Consider the following 25,263-nt stretch of genomic DNA (forward strand, 5'->3'; position numbering starts at 1 on the left):
CAGGTTACTGGTACTCCCTCCGTACATCCAAAAAGCATGCAGTTATAGAATAGTGTTATGTTAAAATAGGTGAAGTCTGACCAAATTTATATTAAAAATTAATAATATTTATCATACTAAATAGGTATAATTAGATTTGTAGTGAAACATACTTTCATAATATACTCATTGATGCCATAAACATTAATATTTCAACCTATATATTTAGTCAAACTTTAGCACTTTAATTGAGAATGAAGCTAGAATTGCATTGTTTTTTTGGAACGAGGGAAATACAAACAAGCAAGGTGGCCCACACAAATAGTGTGGGTAGCTAGTTTTCTTTGATGGTGGCATTTTAATACTTTCTTAAAAATGACTTGCAAATAGTTTTTCATTGCAAAGGTTTTGTTTATTTATTTATTGATTGTAGGTTATTCACAAGTGAAGCGGAGCTTAATAAAGTTTTGGTGACTATTTTTCCTTCTTTATAGCACAACATTGTATATAGGTTCTTAATTATAAACTCTCGAGGACCTGACATGCATGTTGTACTACTATGGAGTCCAAAGATACTACATTTTTTAGAGTGAATTTTGTATGAAACATACACCTAGCGCGTCTAGTCATGAACCAATAATACCATATGAACAATTTATTCTGATATAACACATTGAGGAGCCTCATGCTTAAAATCAGGAGGATGACACACAGTTGCTCGAAAAAGTAAGAGACAAAGGACTACAAAGTTTTTTTTTTGTGATAACTATATTTTGTACCTTATGGATGACACCCTAAGAACCATTCAAGAGACATATTCTTCCCCAGATGCTGACTTACGGAAGGAAGCAATATAGAGTGAGATGGATTCTATGATGTCTAATGAGCTTGAGAAGTCATTAAATGTCCTTACTGGTGCAAACTTGTAGGATGCAAATGGGTGTATTCAAGAAAAAGCTCGGACCTGATGGTACTACTGAGAAATACAAGGCAAGACTTGTGGCTAAGGGTTATATGCAGAAATGAGGTTAAGGACTTCTTGTCCAATAATTTTTACATGAAGGATTTAGGAGTGACTGATGTTATTCTTAATATCAAGCTACTGATAGAAGACAATGGTGGGGTTACACTTCTGCAATCCCACTATATGGTGGGGTTACAATGGAAAAGGTTTGAGTTGCTTTGGGTATAGTGATTGCAAACCTGCTCCAACGACTTATGACCCTAGTGTACTATTAAGGAAAAACCGAAGAATAGCAAGGGATCAATTGAGATATTCTCAATCATTGGTTCGCTTATGTATCTAGCTAGAACAACGAGGCCTGATATCTCGTTTGTTGTGTGCAAACTAAGCCGATTTGTCAAATTCGGGAGATGATCGCTGGCGTGCTCTTGAGAGAGTATTGCACTATCTAAAAGGTGCTATAAGCTATGAAATTCACTACGCTAGGTATCCTAGGGTACTTGAGGGTTATAGTGACTCCAACTAGATATCTAATGCTGATGAGATTTATGCCACAAGTGGATATTTATTTACACTTGGAGGTGGCACTGTTTCAAGTATTGCAAGCATACCGTCTTAATGAGGTCAACTATGGAAGCATAACTCGTAGCATTGTATACCGCCACTGTTGAGGCCAAGTTGCTTCGTGAACTCCTTATTGATTTACTGGTGGTTGAAAAAAACTATACCGGCTATTTCTATGAACTGTGATAATCAGAATGTGATTGTCAAAAGCCTATGCACATAGGTCCATCATATCATATTAGGCATAGATCAAGTTCTCATTGGTATGTTGTCACCTCATATCTTCTTGTGAGAGAAATAACACATACCAATGCCCCCTCATACATTCCAGGTACAAGGATCCTGAAGAACTCTACATTGAGAAGGCTTGGATATGCCATCTCCTTCTCCCCTGTTGTAATTAAAAATGCAATAAACATAAAAATATTAAGATGGAGCACACATTAAACACACCAATAGTATGGATCCAGTGATTGCCAACCTTATGAAAAGTTTTTGCTGTATTGACACATTTCTTGATATACCAAATTCCAAATATAGTCCACAAATAGCACTTGAAATATGATCTTCACAATTTGGCACCAATTGAATGGATCTTCACAAGTTGATGCCAATTAGAATGGATTTTTATATCTCATGATGTTACCTAAGAAATGCTCATAAAGACAAGAGATAGAATTAAATTGCGCAAGTTAGAGCTTCACAACTTGTGACCATTTTGGATGTGGAAGGTACTCGGACCTCGCAGGGAACTGAAGGTGCGACTCAACGGGAACAGAGGATGCCAGAATGGGACGTCAGAGGATGCCACAATGGGACGTCCAAGTTGTCAGCGACGACAATAACAACCATGTGTCCCTCCGTGGGGGCTAGAGTATCTCCGCCCACGCGTATAACCTCCGCGATGGGTACATGCTTGTCTACAACTATGACAGCGGATCCGACCTCAGCATCACGATCTTCGACCTCACCACCTGCCGCAAGAACTACATTAAGTGTGCTTCTATTGAGGAGTTGAGGGAGGCTAAGGACATGCCGCGTTCACGCCGCCGTCATCGCCACCGAGCCATGGCAAGGCGTGTGAGTGAGCGTGGACGTGAGAGTGTCGTGTGCATAGGCTTTTGCCGAACCCGACCACCACGACATGGTGTTGGGTGGGCTGGTTTAGTCACTTTGGATTGATTAATAACGACTTGATTATGATTGATAGTTGGACATAACAATCATAGTTGTGGCTGCGATTACTGGTAACTCTTGGGGCGCGTAAGTCCATACGGCCAGGATCACCGGTGGGCGTGGAATAGAGTTTAAATAGTAATGCCAATCAAGCCATTTCTCAGAAAAAGGAAACCATGGTAAAATGTGTGGGGCGCGAGTGTTTTCTTTAGGGATTGCAGCAGTAATACTTTGCCCGGTCTCTCTGAGATCCGAAGAACTAAACTATCACTAGCCTACTTCAGACACCGAAGGGCTAGCAACAGGTGGCCTATTACCTCTCTCTAATCCAATCCCCTGATGATGAGACATCGATTGAGCTGATACATGAACGACTCCTCCGTGTCCCTCGGATCTCCCGCCGGATTAAGCTAAACTACTTCCCGATTTCCCTCGAGATGAAGTGATGAACTGAGGAAGGGCCGCAGTGGCCCCCGAGAACGTCCAGGGGATAGGTGAGCGCGCTTGACTTTGGAGAGGGACGCAGTTAAAAATGATGAGCCTGGAACGGAGCGGCCGGCGGCCGCGCGCGCGAGGGCCGGGGGCCGGGACGAAGCTTCCAGGAAGCGGCGGCGGCAGTAGGTCGCCTGCTTCTCCCCTCACTCCAATGGCGAGAGACAGATGGAATCCTATCCTCTGTGCCAATTATTCAGGCAGTCGGGCAGGGCACGGCCGGCATTACTCGCCAGGGCCGCCTGCCGGGCCGACGGACGGATGCGTGGACAGGCCAATCAGTGTCCCCGATTTCTTTACTGCCGCCTCCACCGGTGATCCAGGTCTCGTTTAGATGCTGAAAAAATTTCAAACCGATGAATAGTACCACTTTCGTCTTATTTAACAAATATTGTCCAATCGTGGACCAACTAGGCTCAAAAGATTCATCTCGTGATTTTCAACTAAACTGTGTAATTAGTTATTTTTTTTACCTATATTTAATACTCCATGCAAACGGCTAAAAATTGATGTGATGGAGAGAGAGTGAAAAAACTTGAATTTTGGTGGCATCTAAACAAGGCCCCCAGGCGTACTAGTCTACGCGCCCGACGAAACGCGGCATATACTAATGGCTCCCGCGGCCGTGCGCGTGCGTGAGTGCGACCGGATCGGAGACTACGACGAGCTCGACGCGGCTGATTGGCTCTCCGCTTCCGTACTTGCCTCCCGCCCGGCCCGTCCTGTGCTGTCCTGTGATCCTGTCCGTTTCAGGACCCCGCGGGGCGAGCTGGCTCACTGGTCACTTGCTAGCTTAGCACCTCCGATCCGCATCATTGATGCAGGCATCTCTAGCTCCTTTTGTCTACTCTTACATATGTAAGTATCTTCGTAAAAAAAAAAGGCCCCGTTCGACTTACCTCATATCCGACTTATTCGGCTTATTTTTTCTAGCCGAAACAATGTTTTTCTCTCACAACATTTAAACCAGAACAGTATTTTTCAGCCAATTTCAGCCAAAATTCAGCAAGCCGAACGGAGCCACAGTATCGTATATAGTATCGTATATATGGGCATATGGCTAAAGAGGGGAGAAGCTGGACCATTCCAATGCAACAAGGGATGTGGAAACTGCGGCACCTGCTTCAGCCACGCGTGGCGCGATGCGTGTCCATCCGCTTGGATGACGGCTCACCAACACGTGTCACGTGGAAATTACAGGTCCAAGGAGTACTACTTATGCATTTGGGCCATGAAGTCAGCCTTTTCTGTGGCGTATATTTCCACCTCGCCGACGTCCAAAATCCTCCGAGACCGCATCTAGATACATTTGTCGAGAAAAATGTTTATTTGGCACAATAATGTGTTTAAATGTGAGAAGTCAACGTGAAGAAAAACAAAACCATAGAAGAAAGGCTGCTTAGAGAAATTAAGGGCATGTCTAAATCAGCACATGCGTGCATACATATTCCTTCCGCTCTAAGGTACATTCATTTTGCTATGCATCTACATATAATATATGCCTAGATACATAACAAATTCTATGTACCAAAAAAGTAAAAGCAACTTATAATTTAGAACGGAGGGAGTACTTAGCTAATAATGAGCTAACAATTAGCAAAGAGTTTTCCTAATTTTTAGCCTACCTATTAATCCTTCTATTTAAATCACTTAATTAGAGCTAATATAATAACTAGTCTTTTAGAATCACAATACGGACACAAACTCACATACATGTATGTATAGTCACTCATATGAACGCATGCACATACACCCTGACCTATGAACAAGTCAAGGACTTAAACTTAGATGAACAAGTTCCACCATAAGAAACCTATAGCCAGCTAATAAGCTACTTTCGGTTAACAATTAGCCTCTAGTATCAAAGAGGACCTAAAGCGCAAGCTTAGGTCATGTCTTATGAACTTGTTAGATCAGAACACGTGGCACGGTATGGTATAGTTTCGCTGACATATAAACACCATGGTCTACAATGATAATTAGTACATCTTACAAAAGTCTATCGTTCTTTTGATGAGATGTGACTTATGCAACTTCGTATATATTGCGAGTTACAACTATTCTCTTTTCGTTTAAATCACCAAAAGGTCAACCTCCGGGGGAGCTACGGATAGAATTAAGTCCTGAAAAGACTATCTAAAAATTGTTTCACATTCCTAGCAAATAAACAATAAGCTCTTCTGGTACAAAAATATTGATATATTATTGTTGCTGTTGGAACCATTTTATGGTTTTTTGTTTTTTGAACTTAACTTTCCCATTTTACTTATACATCTTATGTTATTTCATAAGAATTTAAAATATTATTACTTGTGTTATTCATGCAATAATATAGAGTATGAAAACTCATCTTACCATTCAACAATATTTCTCTCGGATTCACGTTGAAAAGTTTATAGTGGAAAATACTTGCTTCGAGGGGCAGGTTTAGTCAACGTGCAATGCAAGGTTAGCTAGGTCTCCATCGATCGAGGACGCATCATTGTCTATAAACAATATAATTATTAATGTGTTGACTGCAGCACAATTTCTTGCGGAGCTCTTGTTTCTGACGAATCTAACTGAAGAGGTTCTCGTTCCTCTGTATGGTTGCCGGATGCGTGCAATTAACGTGGCCTCTCCATTGCTAATTTTTGGCCATATTTTATTCCATTCGACCTGCTAGATCGACTTCAAATGTATGCATATATATCCATCAAGCCGTCATGGATATATATATATATATATATATATATATATATATATATATATATATATATATATATATATATATATATATATATATATATATATATATATATATATATATATATATATATATATATATATATATATAACGATAATTTTATATACTAATTTACGATAATGTCAATACATATTTACGACAGTTGGGTTACTATAACACATGGCCATATTTACCGTAACATTATAGTAAACCACTTAGTAAGGAGCTACTATAATCTCATAAATTAACATAGTAATTATCGTAACTCAAAGTGGCATTGTAGAGTAGTAGTTCTATATGCAGTATTTCTTTGGCATTGTTGTCTGCATGAATACTTATAATAATATCTATCTGTATATATCCACGTTCGGTTTTCGATCCCGCAAGGCAGCAAGTAAAGTCTACGTACGGGACATATTCGTATATACTCCCTCCGTACCCAGATTTCAAGTCGTTCCGGGCACTTGGCTAGTTTTCACAAATCATGTCGTTCTCTGCACCCGAGGGCAAGTTTGGACGCGATTACCCCTCCCTTAATCGCGCGCGTGCATGCCGTCCACATTGATCGCGCCTGTTCGTTACTCACGCCACCCGTTCGGCTTGCCGCTGGCCGATCCAATAAGCGCTCGCACTGCCTCGCACCTCGTTCCTCGCCGCACGCCTCCTCGCCTCGCCTCGCCTTACATCCTCTTCGCGTAGCCTCGCTGCTCGCCGCACGCTGCATGTCCTCGTCGCCTCGCCTCGCCGCTCGCCGCGCGTCCTCCTCACCTCGCCTCGCTGCTCGCCGCACTTCCTCCTCGTGCTCGCGTTCGTCTCCTGCAGCACGCTTGCCATGGAGCCCGGCGCCATGAAGCTCGCTCCAGCCACGGAGGAGGCGCTCGACTATGAAGTGGCGCCGAACTCAGAAGAGGTGGCGGTGGTTTCGGAGGAAGCGCTGGAGTCCGAGCTGGCGCCCAACTCAGAAGAGGGAGCAAACCTAAAAACACTCCTACACACGCACGTCACCTGTGCCAAAACGCTCCTGCACGTGCGCGCGAACGGCCAAACCCCGACCTCACGCGCCCAAACTCAAGCAGCACAACGCCATGCAACGAAGCACAGTGCCATGCAAATAATCTGGCGAATACAAAAAAAACCACGGCTGCCAGCACTCGAACGGTGGACGTCCGTCCTCGGGCCGCAGAGCCTTGGCCACTCGAGCTACGAAAGTTTGCTGGATAAGCAGCACGCGCAAGCCTATTTAATAAGGGCAAGGATGGAAAATTAACCCCTAATTAATTCCTTCTTGGTATGCACAGTCCTGTCCTAAACGACTTGTTTTATGGGTACGGAGGGAGTATGCATTAAAAAATTGTTAATTATTGTGGCTTCTCCTGGTCCAGGAAGAAACGTACGGGGCGACTGCTTCACATCGATTATGTATTATTAGAAAAACAATGTCAACAGCGTCCTCATGCATGCATGGATGACTTCTCCACATGTTTTTATATTTCACAGGTGGCGGAAAATACGCAAGCATGCATAGCATTATATATATTGATCTATATTTTATACGGGCATCGATCGAGTCAAACTCTAACTGTTTTCTTCCTGACCTGTGCTTTGTTTTTGTTGGACTTTTGTGATTGGTTAAATGCATGGGGCAAGGTCAACTCGATCCCGTGGCTCATCTGTGGTGCCCTGTTGAAGTGTTGGGTGATGTACGTGATGAATGACAATGCGCGCCTTTTCCCCTAGCATTATCATTGAAAACAATGCATTTGAGAAAGTCAAAACCTTGAGTCCTTGACTACATATATATGCAATGAATCTCCTCATAGTTGAAAAACGAAAAATCTAACCAGCCTTTTCATACATATATACATAATAATGTCAACTTATATAATATAAATATGATAGCTCCAGTCAACTGCTCCACTGTTCCTTTTTTCTGGCACGACCTTTGCACAGCGTTTCCAGAAGAGAGAACTGTCTTATTAGAGCATGGCATATGCTAATAATGCAGACATTTTTTAAGGAGGGAAAACTTGTTTAATATAAGAATAATTGATTAGTCCTAGTTGAGAATAATTGACCGGCAGGTTGACTTCAAAATTCGGGAATCGGGAGTGTTAGTTTGACAAAAAAAAGCAGGACATGTGGCATCCATGTGCGTCCATCAGCTTCATAAGACCCCAGGATACACAGCCGAGCTGAGTCAGCTCAACTATTCTTTATAGCAGAGTGATCTCGCAGCTCTGACTATTGTACGTCTTCTTCTTTTTTTAATTCTGTAAGGGAGCTCTAACTATTGTTGGATATAGGAGTATAAAATTTGTCTGGAGTCAACCGTGATTGAACTACGGAGGTAGTCCGCTTTTAAAAAATCACGTTCATTTTTCAGACAGAAAAAAACTTTGTGAAAACTTGAAATGCGACCCATTCAGGCTAACAGACCGGGTCTAACTACGGAGGAATGAATCGTAGCAGCCCAGCCCAGCCCAGACTAGACCAGATTGCTCGTTTCAGCTCCGGCGCTGAGTTCCTGTCATGGAATTTGGGCCGTGGCTGCCGACAACGGCCGCCGGGGCCTTCAGCCCAAAGATGCTGATCGACAACTAGCCCAGCCAACTGACCAACAAAGAAGCCCAGCCCAATCGATTGTAGTAAACGCTCTACACTAAATACACTAAATTCAAGACGACGACCGGAACGGAACCCGGAAGCGTGTGCGAGATCGGCTTCGGCGGGGATGGCGGCCGGGGAGCGGAACGGCGACGGGAGGCGGGCGCACGCGGCGATGGTGGGCTCGCAACTCATCAACGCCGGGTACCACGTGGTCGCGAAGCTGGCGCTCAACGTCGGCGTCAACCGCGTCGTCTTCTGCGTCTTCCGCGACCTCCTTGCCCTCGCCGTCCTCGCGCCCCTCGCCGTCTTCCAACATCGCGGCTCGCACGCCAAGGCTCTGCCACCTGTTACCTGGAGGCTCCTGGTCTCGTTCTTCGTCCTCGGTCTCACAGGGTAAGTCCACTCACTCGGTTTGGCGCAACCGCGCAATGTTGAATCTGCAACCAGTGCTGCTGGCGTTGCTTGCAAATTTGCTCTTGACGGATCTATACGTGTTTGGTCTGCAGCATCTTTGCAAACCAGCTGCTGTTTTTGCTTGGCCTCAGCTACACCAACCCCACCTACGCCGCCGCAATTCAGCCGTCCATTCCTGTCTTTACCTTCATCTTAGCCGTCATCATGGGGTCCGTCTCTCGCTCACTCAGGTCAACGCGCTCGAGTCTACTACTTCTGCTATGTGTTCAAAAACATTGCCTGTTTGCAGGACTGAAACTGTGAGCTTGGTCTCGATTGAGGGCCGCACCAAGATTGGTGGCACAGTAGTCTGTGTGCTCGGCGCTGTCCTCATGGTGCTATACAGGGGACCAGCGCTGTTCGGTAGCGGCGAGCTCGAGCTAGGTGGTGCTATGCCTGCTAGTATGTCACAGTCACAGACTGAACCAGCCGGGTCGGTAGGGCTGCAAAAGTGGCATATTGGAGTGCTGTGCTTGATAGGGAACTGTCTCTGTATGGCTGCTTATTTCGCTTTGCAGGTATTTCTGTACTTGTCATTTGCTGGCTGTCAATCCACTCGTTTGCTTATGCATTTTAATGGTTGTTTTTTTCTCTGTCGATACTATTATTTGCTTGAAAAAGGAAAGGTTGACACGCTTGGAAGCACAATTTGAGTAAGCCACTGTAAGCTATTTCGACAAAGGCATAAAAAATGTTGGCAACGTTATCGATTGATCAACATTCTACTCACTGTTTTGATTGACGGAGTCCACGGGTTTTTTTGGGGTCTAGCTCAAATCTGAATTAAACGCTAAGGATCTATTAGATCCAAACTCCCCTACTCATACAGCCATTGTTCCTCGCATCTTCCCCCTGTCCTAGAAAGGACATGATGCGGGGCGAACTGGCCATCAGCCCATCACAACTTAAAGAACTGGATTTTGTCTGAGCATAGGAGAACAGCCAAAGATTAGTCTTTAATTCTTTATAATCCACTGTAGTGACAAAGATTAGTCTTTAATTCTTTATATCGAGACAATGTGTCGAGCATCCTTCGACTAATATTACATTTATGTTGCAATCTGAATTCAAGTTTAATATCTTGCCTTTCAGTATACCGGAACTCATGCCAGGATGTAAATGTGCTAGAATTCCTTTTGCAGAATGTTTTACTATCTTTTATGATTATCCTTCTTGTTGTAATGCTGTTTCAGGCTCCTATTTTGGTGAAGTATCCTTCGAGTTTGTCACTAACAGCATACTCATACTTTTTTGGAGCTATTCTGATGGTCATTTCTGGAACTTTTGCAACAAATGACAAAAAGGACTGGTCTTTGACTCGATCAGAGCTTGCTGCTGTTGTATATGCTGTAAGATTTGCACTCAATTTTCATGTACCTTATGAAGCTGTTATCAGAATTTTATAAATTTTATTGTCTGTGTTCCTACATCATTACATGTCGTCATCAGTTCATATGTATATGTGCTTTTGATGCATTGCTTTGAATTGCATCCCATTGCAGTAGTCTTTATTGAATTAAAAAAAAACGAAGTTAATATATATCATTTAGAACAAATATTTTTCTCTCAAACTCAATTTCTTTCCCTTATTCCAGGGTGTTATCTCGTCTGCTCTTAATAATTGTTTACTAACATGGTCCAACAAACTTCTGGGCCCTGCTATGGTGGCTCTATACATCCCTCTTCAACCAATGCTCTCTGCCTTATTGTCAATGCTTTTGCTGGGAAGCCCAATTTACCTTGGAAGGTATATACACAAGTATGTTAGGTGTTCTACTTTTTAATTACCTAACCTTTTGCTTTATATCATCTCTAGCAATTCTTCGAAGGTATATAGATAGGTTTGTTAGCTGTTCTACTTTTTAGTTACCTAACCTTTTGCTTTATTCTCTAGCGATTAATGTGTTCCATTTCTTTTGATCAATTCTGAAGTATGTATTCTCCCGTGTCTATTTGCAGTATCATTGGTGGATTTCTGATCATCTCTGGTTTATATCTAGTCACCTGGGCCCGGCATAGAGAAAAGATGAGCGGCAGTGGACCATCTTATACAAAATCTGAATTGGAACCCCTTGACAGTGATTCTAAAGAAGTAAATAGTGTAAACCTGGCCTCTAAAACCTTCATGCCACTTTCTAGTTCGTGGAATGTACCATCTTAAGATAAATAGTTGGTGGTCTGGTCCGAGTTGGAGGTGCCCAGTATCTTTGTCCTTTGGGTACCTTTCTAGTTGAGAATATTGATATGGGTAAAAAACTCATACTTTTTATCTTTTCAAAAACGCTGTAGAGCTGCATATCATTATATAGAAGAGGAAAAATGAGTAAAGAACCTGGAGTACAACAACCAACCGCCCCAGCTTAGACCTTGTTCAACTGCACTCATATCTGTCTCAATCCACATGTATTAAACTAGATTTGGAAAAAAAAATTAACTAAGTTTAATTTTAATTTACTCTAACACACCAGGATTAAGGTGGATATTAGTTCAACCAAACAAGCCCTTATGGATTACTCATGCGCTTGTAATTGTTACAAAGAAAATTGACCATGACCTCAACCTACTACTCATTGGGGGTAGGGCAGTCAAAAGGGAAAGCCATCGAGGCCCAGCCAACACTCATGAATGCAGTTCATCTGCAGCAAGCTGCAACACCCCCGTTAAGCTAGGCGCCAAACCTTGTAAAACATAACGGTTCCGATGCTTCCAATCCATATAATCCAAGCCCCGAGGATGATCAAGGAGCTTAGGCCCTTCTATACACCACCCATCATCTAGGCACACCCTTCATCAGCAAGAGGCGAAAGCTCCAGAAGCCAAAAACGTCTGAACAGAATAAACCAGATTTATCTTGCTAAGACGCGAGTAAGACGGAGGGCCGGAGGGGGTAACTTGATTGAGGATGTTGAATGGATGATAGGAAAAGTCCATGTTATCTCTTTTAATTTTTGTGAAAGTCTGTTTTTCCTCCCTGAACTCTAAAACTGGACAAAACACCTCCCTCAACTTTTAAAACCGTTCATCTTACCTCCCTAGCCCTGTTATAAGCATTTTTTAAGGCGGTTTTGTCTTTTTCTTTTTTTTATCTATTTTGGCTGAATCTTTGTGTCGGTGCAGAAAGTGACCAACACGTAAATATTTATAATTTTGCCGTACGTTGTGATCGGGGGTGGCCTAGCACTCAATGACATATGGTTTATACTGGTTTTGGCAACGTGCCCTACGTCCAGTTTGAGTCGGTCAGTGGCTTTATTCCTGAGCCCAGGTGCTCGAAGTTTGCAGTGGAGTTACAAACGAGAAGGAGAAAGATAGGGGTACAAGAGGTCCGGTCGGACTCTGGTCAGAGGAGCCGAGAGTGACGGGAGCCCCGCTATGCGCTAAGTGTTTGAGCGTGTGCTCGTGGTTTAAACCTGAAGGTTCTGTTGTCGTGGACTAGTGAACTGATCGATCCAATCAACCTACTTGTTGGGAGAGAGCGCATCCTCTTTTATAGATAAAGGGGATGGCCTTACAAGTGAGAGAGAGAGAGAGTACGTATGCTACTAAACCTTGTTGCCCACACGCGGCGGGTACAGGATGATGGTAGACGTCCACAATACTGTCGAATGTCAGATGCACGTGGAAGGTCGTGTTGTCTTCTTCGGGTATGGTAGACGTCGGCGCCTGCCATACTATTGATACCTGGAGGCATGCAACGAGTTTTATCATGTTCGCTTGGTACGGTAAATGTCGGCGTCCACAACACTATCGATGCCTAGAGGCATGTGGGGGCGTCTTACCGTATGGGAGTTAATGACGCCCACAATATTGTAGGAGAAAATGTCGGCGCCTACAACACTGCTTGGGTTCTGTCGTGCCAGGAAGGTCGTAGAGTACTGTTTCTACAGGTGTACAGGGTACGGTCCCCAGTATTGCGGTTTGACTTGTGCGCACTGCCTTACTTTCTCCGTCCATTTCCTGGTCCTTACCGAGCGGGCGTCCTTGGTCGGTTGGTCCTAGTCGGCTCTGATCGCGCCAGTCGGAGAAGAGCAGTGCGCAGGGGTTTGACGCATCCCCGGTCGGAGACGCGGGTCGAAGTCGGAAGCGGTGTTTTGGCCAGGCCTTCCGATCGTGGAGGCGGGCTGGAGACCGAAGCGAGCGCTCCGATCGGAGAGGTGAGCCGAAGTCAGAAACGGGCGTCGTTCCTCCTCGACCAGGCCTTCCGGTCGGTGATTGGATCGCCCTTCTGGCCTGTCGTTTAGGTACTTGGACCGGCCTATGAGTTGCGCGTTATTTGCAATGTTGCCTGCTGGGCCGGGCCTTTGTTGGGAAGCTAGTTCGTGAGGGACCCCGGGTTTATGAACCCGACAAGAGCCTCCAAGCCCCCGGGTGATTCGGGTAGAATCATTTGGGGGATTTTTATCTTGATGGCGCGGGTGTAGCCCCCGAGCCCTCAAGCGATTCGGGCAGAATCGTCTGAGAGGTTTTTCGTGTTGCCAGCGGGGGAAGTTTTGTTTCATCGGTGGGTGCGTGCGAGCGCACCCGCGGGTATAGCCCCCGAGCCTCCGGGTGATTCGGGTAGGATCGCCTGGGAGGGTTTGTTAGCGGGCATGTGTGCGTGTTTTTAGTCGAGATAGAGTCATCAACCAAGGCATCGTTGCGTAGCTAAGGCAGTTACTTTTAGGGATCGGGCGAGATGGAGCTTGTGGATCCTGGCGTCGGTGCGCGTCGTGGGATCGAGGCAATTAGTTTAGGGATCGGACAAGACGGAGCTCGTGGATCCTAGCATCGGTGCGCGCCGTGGGATCGAGCGAGTCAGAGTCATGGATCCTAATGGGGCGAGTTCGTGGTCGCAAACCCAGGTGTTTGGTGTGCAGTTGAGGCATAGCCGAGGGATGGGACGAGTTTGAGGTCACGGACCTAGGCGTTTGGTGTGTAGTCGAGGCGGAGCCGAGGGATAGGGAGAGTTTGGGGTTGCAGAACTAGGCGTTTTGGGTGTCTTGAGCCCTCGAGCCCCGTTGGGCTTTGGTAGGGGTCGGTTTGAGTCATGTGCATTACTCCGTCCTTGGTTTCTCACAATCAGAGGGGCTGAGCTTTGTCGCTTGCCTCGATCGCTCGGGCTAGAGTGACGCGCTCGGTGAGCTCGCTAACAGGTATGATCGAGTGGAATCTGGGTCCGTCGTTCGTGACGGGGTCGACATAGCCCTCTTGTGACATTCTACTGCTCCTTTACTCGTAACCCGGCAGATGCCTGGGTCGTTCCGGAGACCGACCCGGGTGGCCCACTGGCTTCCCCTCGATGGAGATTCTATGGGTTTAGCATAGGTTTAGGATCAAACAAGAAGGTTGAGATTACTCTGTCCGCTTCGGGGCAGACTGGGCTAGGGCCGCATGGGGCTCATCTGCGTTTTCTCCCCTAGCTCTGTTTGACGCGGGGCAGCCTCGAGCCCTTTGTGGGCCGGCTTTCGAACCTCGGTCGGTCGTTGCTCATGTTGAATGAGGCAACTGCCGCTTCGTGACATAGCACGGAGCGTTGTGATGCATTTTGCCGCATGTGCGATGCTTTAGTTCTCGAGTCCCCGAGCGATTTAGGGCCCGAATCATCTAGGGGGCACGGGCGTATGGAATGAATGCTTGTATGTATGTATGAATGATTATATAAAGAAATACCTGGGGTCGATAGTGTTAGCTTGATGACTTGAGTGACGGGGTTTGAAGAGCTCCAATCGGAAATGTCTGCCCCGGACCCGTGCTCGTCGTTCGTGACGGAGTCGGTATGGCCTACATGGGGTGTCCCTTTGCTCCTTACCTGTCTCTCGGTGTGTTTTTCGTTCGTTCGACTTAGGAAGCCCGATGGTCTCTCCTAGTGGAGATCCCGTTGCTTGGGTTTTTCTAAGTCTCGCCTGGGGAGGCGGAGAGCTGCCTGTGCGTGGTGACGCTTTGGTTTTTGCGCCCGACGTGCGATAGTGGTGGGCCATACCCAGGCCACGTCCTGTCTAACTAGGCATCGTTTCGTCTGACCAGGCGTTATTCCATCGGTCAGTGTGCGTCCCATCGTTTCCCATCCGCATTGAATGGGGGAAGGGAGAGAGTTTTTCACTCTGATCTTTTGCCCCTCTTTAGCTATCGCGTTTCCTCTTTAAATAGGGGGAGGGAGAGGGTTTTTCGTCGCAATCCTTTACATGTTTTCCAACTATTGCTTCTCCTCTTTCCTCCTCACCGAGAGTGCCTATATGTCACGGCGGTTCCTAAGTGAGAGAGAGGGTAAGCGAGGGAGGGGGGACTTACAGATCCTTTTGTGAATCCGGAGCGCGATGTTGAGCTAGAGGCTACCCAAGGTGGTGCTGGCTGTCTTTGCCTGAGAAGGGGCGGTTTCCACCGAAGGAGGTGGCACGCTGGATTTATCTGCGAGGCCTTTTTCGGGATGGATCCGTGTGTGGATTCTTTCCAGTGGATCTTCACCGGGCGAGCCTTGTTGGATGGGAAGTTGCCTAGGATCATACTGGTGGAGGGTTCCATGCCTGCAGCTGCTCAGGTTGGCCAGTTCATAAAGTTTGATGAGATCTCTGCCAGCCACGGTGGCCATACCTCGGTGGCAGCGTCCCTGCCTAGGAGCTGCCTCGACTGCATGAGAAGGTCAGGAGCTCCATGCTCTTCTGCTGAGCATCTATAGGTGCGACGCCTTTGAGGTACCTATTGCGCTCGCCGAAGTCGAGGGAGCAGAACCAGGTGGGGCCCTTATGGCGGTGGTTATGTCCGATGGCGTGTGCCGTGGCCTGTCCTTTGGCGTCTAGCGATGTCGTCGAGCGACCGCGGTAGTATTTGGAGTAGAAGTAGTTAGAAAATGGAATAGTTGAGTTCGTGGGTGAGTCCCCGTGTGAATAGTTTTTTGTATCAATGAATACATCAATTCTATTTTTGTGATAGAATCACTATCCGTTCCTTGTTTTTTGAAAGGACCTAGGATGCCGCCTAGAGGGGGGGTGAATAGGCGTTTCTGAAAATTAACACCTTTAAAAGCGGAAACAATTAGAAAGGGGAGTTTCCAAAATGGAAACTCCAAATTAAGAGTACTACCACCCCTCACAAGTTAGCCACAAAGTAAACAAGGTATAAAGAATATATCTAGAAGCTACAACCCTGCAACACCAAGTTAGAACAGAGAATAAATATTTTCTGTGCAGACAGGAAATACCGGACGTGTCCGGTATGAATACCGGACGTGTCCGGTATACACGATTTCTGCAGATCGGCCCCGAACTTGCTCCTTTCGATTTCTATCTTCAAACCAAACTGCAGGCACCTAGTGGAGATGACAATATACACAGAGAACCTGCAGAACAGCTAGAGCAACACAAATATCAAATGAAATGCGAATTTAGACACGATATTTGTTTTACCGAAGTTCGGACTCGTTCGAGTCCTACTCTCCGTTGAGGGGGCTGCGGGCGACCCAGCGAAGGTCAGCCCTAGAGGGTACCACGAAGGTCACTCTAGCTGGAGTCTTTTCCAACTCCTTTTCCTCCTTCCACTAATTTGATTCCGAGGCGGCGGAATCAACCGTTACAAACTTTCCGAAGCAACCACAATCTCTCGGTTGCTCTCCGGCGACGCCTAGCCGTCTAGGACCGAAGAGTCCAAGAGTAACAAATGCGAATCACGAGATTGATAATATGCACAAGTGCTCAAGTGGTGGCTTGCTCTCTTTTTCAAATTCTCTCTTAACCCACAAATTGATTTTGCAATTTGGATCACACACTCACTAAGAGAGGGTTTAGGAGAGTTGGCAAGGCTCAAAAACGTGTGTCTACCTCAGCAGAATCAGCAGCCTCCAAAGGTGGAGGCTTGGGGGTATTTATAGCCCCCTTGAAAAACTAGCCGTTTTATAGCCGTTGCAATACCGGACACGTCCGGTATGCATACCGGACACGTCCGGTATGACTCACACTGCGCCAATGGTAACTAAGTTACAGTGATGTTGTGAGGCATCGGAACTCCCGAAGAATGCCGGGACTTCCGACCGTCGGAACTCCCGACCCAAGTCAGAACCCCTGACCCTCAGTAATTTTGAAAAACATGTAACTGAGTTAAAGTTAGTGAGGTGTCGGAACTCCCGACACATGTTGGAACTCCCGACCATCGGAACTCCCGACTTACGTCGGAACTCCCGACTCTCATGGCTTTTGAAAACTAGCCGTTGGCCTCTGGTCATCCATACCGGACACGTCCGGTATGAATACCGGACACGTCCGGTATGACCAGGACAGTGAACCCTCCAAGTCAGTTGAAGTGCGACACGTCGGAACTCCCGACCCATGCCAGGACTCCCGACCGTCGGAACTCCCGACCTACGTCGGAACTCCCGACTAATCAACCCGAGAACAACAATTTTACAGCTGCTGGACAAATACCGGACACGTCCGGTATGAATACCGGACACGTCTGGTATTGCCAGACCAGCAACAAATCAGTTATCTCTTTTGTCGCTCAAATTCTCAAAACTCACATGGGTTGGCTTGAGCACTTATGAAACATTATCTATCAACATGATGCATCCCTCTTAATAGTACGGCATACCTATTAAACTCAAGATCAAAGGAAAAATGAATTTATACCACTTGAGTTGATTCTTTTGAATTGATGCCGTCCCTTCCAATCTTCATCAAGTAAGGGTGCTATCATGTTGATGTTGATCTTTTCACTTGAGCATAGCCATCTTGAGCATGTGACTTGATTCCATTCATCAAATTTGAATAACCCCAAATGTATCAAGTCACTTCCATCAAATACTTCATTATAGATTTGATTCTTCACATCAATATGACCATCTTAGCTTGATTAGTACCTCAACTAAATGCAAGTACTTTCTTCTTCACCCTAGCTAGGTTCTTCGGCCGCCAAGCCGTCGCTTGCCCTTCACCCTTGCTTAGTACCTCGAAGCCTTTCCTTGCTATCTTCACCATCTCAAGCCATCAAGTCACATCTTGTGTTGAATCATCCATTCATATGTATTGTTATCTTTTTTATTTTAATTTAGCAAGCTTCAAATATGAGACCATTCCATATGCAATCCCTCATGTCTCATTAATTAATAATCATGAGCTTGCTTTCACATAGTGCATGGAAATCCCACAAGAAATAAGCCTTCACAAGAATTCCATTTGCATTGTTGTCTTGTGCTTGAACTAGATTGTTTATACAACAACACATCATTTTGGCTTTCATTAAGTACCTGTGAGATAACCTATTACCTGTTCACACTTAGCAAACGGGTTAGTCCTTTAATCACGTTGTCATTCAATCATCCAAAACCCACTAAAGGGCTAGATGCACTTTCAATCTCCCCCTTTTTGGTGATTGATGACAACTTGATTAAAGCTTACAAAATGATATAAACATTTAAACTTTTGGGTTCAATGATTTATGAGAGGCTCCCCCTTAATATGTGCTTATGATTAGAATTCACAAAATGACCTCAAATGTCAATTGCACATACTAAAACAAATAGGAGACTCCCCCTAAATCATTGCATTCATGGGGTGCATGTGTGTGTGACAAAGAGAAACCGTGATGCATATGACAAGATATATCATATAAGAATAAATATAAAGGCATCACATCAAATATTTTCATTCTAGCATGCATAGTCCTTATGAAAATAAATATGGCACATGTAATTCACACATAGCACTCATTACAAATTTTCTCAAGTCCAGAAACTACTGATATATAGATAAAGATCATGTCTCAAGAGATACAAAGATAAAGCATAAGTCTCATCTCTCACAAGATATAAACAATGAAGCTCAGAAAACAAACTACAGCCTGCAGTACATATCTTCAGGTACAAAGATAAGCAAATGAAACTATCCTGAAGCTTTAATCAGTCTCTCTCCCCCTTTGTCATCTATCACCACAAAGGTCCAACAATGACATACTAAGGACAAAGGGACTACAAGCTGTCACTAATCTCTGGCATCACTCATCATCATCATCATCTCTCCCAGCATCTTCGTCATCAGAGCGGGTAACACCAGCCGGACGAGAACCACCGGCACCAGATGGGTCGTAGCCACCAGAGCCATAGTAGCCGCCACCACCTGTCAAGTCACTCCACCAATCTGTAGCATAGTCATCGGCAGTGCTGGGACGTGGCTGAGAGTGAGTAGGCACACGAGCCTAAAGTGGCAGAGTGTCAGGGTGCTCAGGTGCCTGCTGCTGCTACTGTCGCTATATGAACTCAACATACTCTCTATCATATCTAGCCTGCTGCTGCTCCTCGGTCTTAGGCTCACTAGCTGCCTCATCTGATAGAGGAGATCTAGGAGGATCAAGCTCAAGATTAGAAGCAATTTGCTTCAAAGTCCGAGTGTCCTTCCTCCTAGCCTCCCTCTCCTTCTGCTGCCTAGTCTGGATGTCACGGCACATCCCAAATATGGAGCTGAAAAGCCTGCGGATAGGCGAAGGAGGACTGCCATGGCGTGAAGTAGAACGTGAAGGAGCACGTGGTGAAGGTGAAGCTCCTGCTGGTGCACCACTCCCAGGTGCATCTGCCTCTGGTGCTGCGGCTACTCCTCCTGGTCCTGCTGGAGGTAACCCTGTCTCAGGCAGATCAGCAATAATCTTCAGGGCCTTGTGAATCTTATCATACTCGAATGTGTGTCCAGTCACCTGCTCAATCATATGCATGATATAAGGAGCAAAACCATAGCCCTTGAGGGGCCTCTCTCCAACACTCCTGATCTCGGACCAAATAAAATCAAACACGCTGAAGGGCCGAGCATCAGGTGCCATTCTGTGGAGTAGGTTCCTGGAATAGTCAGCAATGTTGCCCTTGTCTCCACCCTTGCAGTCAATAGTCTTCCTGAACATCCTGTCCAGGTATCTGTAGGTAGGGTGAAGACCTAGAACCTTCCCCACAGCTCCTCTCTCACCACCAGGAGGATACATATATGCGAGCTGCTCAGGGGGTAACACCTGCTCGGTGTGGATCCTGTCTCTCTGGAGATCATCCTCTGAGAAGCCAAGCTGGGCGGCAAAAACATCATAGTCAACACTGTACCACTGGCCCTCAAGCATCCAGTGCATCCGCCGATCATCCTCCTCAACAAACAGAGTAGCATAGAACTGAGCTACTACCTCTGTGTTCCAGTCATGCTGGAACTCCATGATCTCATAAACCCCAGTGCGCTGGCAAATGGCAATGGCATGATCAACTGAGGCCTTCTGCAACTCTGTAACGTACTGCCAGTCAATCCACTGAGACCTAGCAATCACAGGGTTCCTGGTGAGAATCACACTAGAGTAGAAGTCTAGGTGAAAGGCTGTCTAGAAGCGGTGATCGTACTGAACCTTAGGTAAGCCCCTCGGATCAACCCTTCGCTCATCTCTAGCTCTCCTGGTCATACCCTTTCCTCTGTAATCAACTCTGGGAACATAGGAGGGCACATTGGGCAGACGTGTCTCAAGAAGACCATAATGCATCCCCTGACCAGGCTGGTGCTGAACTGGAGGAACTGACTCCTCCTCCTCAATCTCCTGCTCCTCATCTGAGCTGTCACCATCTGATCCTCTATCAGTGCTCTTCCTCTTTCTTTCGTCTCTAGACTCCACTCTGAACTCATCAGTGTCTGTGTCAGAAGAAGAGCTCCCGGACCCCTCTGCATACTGAGCTGCTGCACTAGAGGCAGCCCTGGTGGACCTCCTGCTAGTCGGCTAAAATCCAGGATGCATATCCTGTCTCGCCTTCTTGTACTTCTCAAGTGCTGGATCATGCCTGTGTTTGGACCTCGGCTCCTGTCGTCCACTCATGGCTGCTGTCCTGTATCCAAAGATTTCCAAAGAATTTTAGATACATGCCCATAGCTTATTCTTGAATTGTAATTAGACATAGATTCTTTTATCCAAGGTTTTACAATCACCTCGATACATCATTGTCACAAGGTTTGCAAAACATAGATACAGAAGAAACTGTGCCTAATAAACAATTCTAGGATAGCATTGAATCAAAGGAAGCAGAGAGCCTGCTCTGCTGGGTCATACCGGACACGTCCGGTAGCATACCGGACACGTCCGGTATGGGCGACCAGCAACCCTAACCAGGGTTCCTTGATTTAAACCAACACGGATTAACACCAAACTTTGGGCATTGCTTCTCCATTACCAATGCAGCATATTGACCGAAGGAATTTTCAAATCATGTATTGACCAAGTAGATCGGACGAGGTCCGTGATTAGGGTACCTTGAGAGGAGAGAAGAGAGAGCGATGTGAAATCCAAATCCACGGGCCTTCAATCCTTGATCCAAGCCTTCTCCAATGCAATCTCCCTCTCTCTCTTTTCCTTGGTGAAATCTTTGGTCGCCCTAGATGGGAAGAAGGGCGTCGGCTGGTTGATTTGGAGGAGGCAAGTCTGTTTGGGCCGAAGGGGTATGCTCCGGTTTTTATAGTCCCGCTCATACCGGACACGTCCGGTATTCACGGGCTGGCCCAAATTATTCCAAAATGTGTTCTCACTCTTCCAATCCCTTTCTCTGTTGTTGCTCAGTCCAAAAATGTGTATGATCTTGATCCAAACCGAGTACTATCTCTTTTCTTATCCAATGCCATCAATTGATTTTTTCTTTTCCAAATATATGGCATGATCAATAATTTGCTTGCTTGAGAGAGATAAAGTGAGACAAAGTAGATTGTGGACTTAAGAAAAACCATGTCATGTGTGATTAGCCGATCAAACAATCAAGGAGAGCCATAATCACCACATGACAGGGCTAGGTCGCAAAGACCAAGATTCAAATAGTTTTTCAAATTCACACCACCTACACATGCTAGTTATGGGTTTTGAAAAACATTTCTCCTATGTCACACAAATACACATTCTAACATGTAAAGGGCCTTAGATGCACTTACAATACATGTATGTAAAAACATACCTTTGCCTTGAGCCCACAAGAACACCACTAAGAAGATACATGGCATGATAATCTTTATGTTGACCTTGATTGCCAAGTAATCATACTTGATACAAATTCAATTTTTCATCCAAAGGACTACAAAGAGTGCTAGATAAATTTGTTAGTCCACAATGGTGCAAAATAGAAATTTAGCTCCCCTTAAATAAGTGCTTCAAGTATTTTGAATGACTTTCAACAAGCACTTTTATTCTGATAAGAATTTGAGAGCCAATTTTCATTTTGACCATAAACCAAATAAGATTGCCATATTTAAAAGTGAGTTTAAGAGATGCTCACAAACCACTTAGATTTGATAAAACACAAGCTTCTGAGTATGTTAGGGATATATGAAAAATGCATGAATCGAATACTCAGTTGCTATCCGATTAGTGTTCTGGTTCCTGTAATACCGGACACGTCCGGTAGATATACCGGACACGTCCGGAATACATAGAACAGAAGCACTGACTTTCTATCCCTGGCCATACCGGACATGTCCAATAGTAATACCGGACACGTCCGATAGGTTCAGGACAGAACCAGTAAAATCACTGCTTGTAATTTTAGCTCTAGTATTTATTGTAAACTTGCATCTCAACAAATAAATTGCTTTACCAGAGAGCCGTTAAAAGCATCATATGGCAAAGTAGAATTCCTTTTAATTGAATCTTATTAGCCACTTTCATTATTTCACAAACGTACCTATTTGTGAACTATAGAACACGAAACAAACAAAGTGGCTATCCTACAAGGTTTAGGTACTTGTTACCAATGGTGAGGATGAAATATATGAGATGTTCATTGAATTATCTTCGGGTCAACCATATAAGAGATTATGATGAAAATTGGTTGATAGATTGAGTGAATATTGTCAATTTGCTTGCTCAACCACCCCGAAGCTTTCATCTCACCACCAAGTACCTACATCATTAACCTAAGCACACTTTGGTACCCAACTCTTGTTGGGTCCTTTTGAGTTAGTCAATAAGTGCTTAGGCACCCAAATGGCTTTAGCATTAGTTTGTGGTGAACACATCACCTTACTAGTGCTAACTCCATTTGTGGTCTTCCTAAGCATATCATTATAAACAAATGTGTTTGGCTTAGGAGTCATACCATTTGGGCATTCATAGCTTAGATGCCCCTTTCTTCTACAAGCATAGCATATGCGGCCTTTGTGTGCTCTATGCTTGCTTTGCTTGTATGGACATCTATCAACCTTGTGGCCCATCTCATTGCACCCATAGCATCTTCTCATTGCGACTTGGGCTTCCTTTCTTGCTTCTTTGTATATTGGGCATTTCTTGGTAAGATGCCCCAATTTCTTGCTCATGAGACAAGCATTTTGTCCATGACTCTTCACTTGCTTGGCCTCCTTGGTAGAAGCCTTTTGATTGGCGGCTTCAACCTTGTCGGCCCAACTCTTGTGTGGACACATAGCCCACTCATGTCCATACAATCCACAACCATAGCACATCCTTTTTCCATGTTTCTTGCTCTTGGTTGTGTTGGCCTTGCTTGAGATGTGATTCTTTTGTTGGGCTTGGGAGGAAAGCAAGGTTTGAACCCTTCTCAAGCTTCTTCACCATGTTATCACGGTTATCTTGAGAAGGTTGTGCTTTTCTCCTTACCCTTCAACCGAATCATGTCTTTCTTTAATCTTTGCACTTCTTCTTTGAGCTCTAGGTTTTCTATAAGATTTAGCTCAATCGAAGATTGGCTTGCTTGAGGAGCACACTCATTAGTACAAGAAATATTTATTGAGATGGTGTACTAGTGAGTGGATGTGTGAGAGGTTGAGAGAATTTTACCGATGTAATCACAACCTCATGAGCCACCTCAAGCATGATGCTTGATTCTACTACTTCCTCATGAGAGCACTTTAGATGAACATAATTTGCTTGTAGCTCATTATACTTGCTTGATAGTTCATCTAGCCTTGCCTTGAGCTCGAAGTTTTCCTTCTCTAGTTGTGAAACACTAGAAGAGGAGTTAGTAACTAAAGCATGCTCAATTGACAATTTTTCATACCTCTCATTTATTGCCTTTAGCTCTTGCAATTTGGAGATGAGAAACTTTTCTTGATTTTGAAGAGATTGCTCTTGCTTCTCAATCTCTTCTTCAAGCTCATCATTCTTTTCAACTATCTTCATGATGATGAACTTGTCTTTATGGTTGAGATGATCAAGGTTGTAGTTGTCTTCAACTTCAATATCACTCTTATCTTGATCATCCACTTGAGCCTTCTCCTTTTCTTGATCTTTCTTGTTACTCTTCTTCTTGCTTTTCTTGGCCATGAGACACAAGTGATGAGTATCATGAGATACTGAGATTGACTCATCACTTGGTTGCCACCGGGCTTGAGCATCGTTGCAAATAGCTGCTTGCTGGTCTGCTGCCTCGGCCATACCGGACACGTCCGGTAGGCATACCGGACACGTCCGGTATGTGTAGGCAGACAGCACGTCATGTGCTGCTTGCACTTCTTGCTCCGGCTCGGTGCTCTTGAGGTCTTGTGAGGCTTCTTCGCTGTATGATGACACAATGGACATACTTTCCATTGACTTAATCTCAAGTGCATCATCACATTTGGATTTTCCATACAAATCAAAAAGTCTAGTCCAAATGAGATGAGCACTCTCCGGAGGTGGTTGTCCATTGAAGATTGCCTCATCTTGAACCTCTACACTCAATGTACTCAAAATAATATTAATAGCTTGAGCATTGAGTTGCACGCATATCTCTTCCTCTTTTGACAAATTTTTGTAGTTGCTCCAATCAACTATAGAAAGAGGTATGCTTGCATCCACAATATGCTCAACAAGAGGACTAATATCTCTAAAAGCATTGAGTACATGCATTGACCAAGGTAGAAAGTTTGAACCATCATTTTGGAGAAGCACCGGCTCCAACTCGATAGGCGTCGACATCCTTTTCTCACGGCGGTGAAGCTTTAGGTGAGAACCTTGCTCTGATACCAATTGAAAGGACCTAGGATGCCGCCTAGAGGGGGGGTGAATAGGCGTTTCTAAAAATTAACACCTTTAAAAGCGGAAATAATTAGAAAGGGGAGTTTCCAAAATGGAAACTCCAAATTAAGAGTACTACCACCCCTCACAAGTTAGCCACAAAGTAAACAAGGTATAAAGAATATATCTAGAAGCTACAACCCTGCAACACCAAGTTAGAACAGAGAATAAATATTTTCTGTGCAGACAGGAAATACCGGACGTGTCCGGTATACACGATTTCTGCAGATCGGCCCCGAACTTGCTCCTTTCGATTTCTATCTTCAAACCAAACTACAGGCACCTAGTGGAGATGACAATATACACAGAGAACCTGCAGAACAGCTAGAGCAACACAAATATC

The 25,263-nt window shown here is 45.0% G+C and overlaps 1 protein-coding gene across 2 annotated transcripts; it reads left to right on the forward strand.

Moving 5' to 3' along the window:
* The first annotated feature begins 8,592 nt into the window (after nucleotides 1-8,592).
* On the forward strand, nucleotides 8,593-11,278 carry LOC136464247 (WAT1-related protein At3g45870-like). 2 transcript variants are annotated; one of them, XM_066463213.1, is made up of 6 exons: nucleotides 8,593-8,900; nucleotides 9,014-9,130; nucleotides 9,211-9,478; nucleotides 10,154-10,309; nucleotides 10,556-10,719; nucleotides 10,920-11,278. In XM_066463213.1, exons 1-6 carry the CDS (start codon nucleotides 8,632-8,634, stop codon nucleotides 11,119-11,121), a joined length of 1,176 nt encoding a protein of 391 aa, XP_066319310.1. In that variant the 5' UTR covers nucleotides 8,593-8,631; the 3' UTR covers nucleotides 11,122-11,278. The 2 variants fall into 2 exon arrangements, with proteins under 2 accessions (XP_066319310.1, XP_066319311.1); XM_066463214.1 differs by having other exon boundaries at nucleotides 10,556-10,707.
* Nucleotides 11,279-25,263: the final 13,985 nt, after the last annotated feature.

Source organism: Miscanthus floridulus, chromosome 7, assembly GCF_019320115.1.
Source record: "Miscanthus floridulus cultivar M001 chromosome 7, ASM1932011v1, whole genome shotgun sequence".
NCBI lineage: Eukaryota > Viridiplantae > Streptophyta > Magnoliopsida > Poales > Poaceae > Miscanthus > Miscanthus floridulus.

Coding starts and splice junctions, on each gene's coding strand:
- LOC136464247 (XM_066463213.1), top strand. CDS start 8,632: ATGGCGGCCGGGGAGCGGAACGGCGACGGGAGGCGGGCGCACGCGGCG. Junction 8,901..9,013: donor TTCGTCCTCGGTCTCACAGG/GTAAGTCCACTC, acceptor TTTGGTCTGCAG/CATCTTTGCAAACCAGCTGC. Junction 9,479..10,153: donor CTGCTTATTTCGCTTTGCAG/GTATTTCTGTAC, acceptor ATGCTGTTTCAG/GCTCCTATTTTGGTGAAGTA.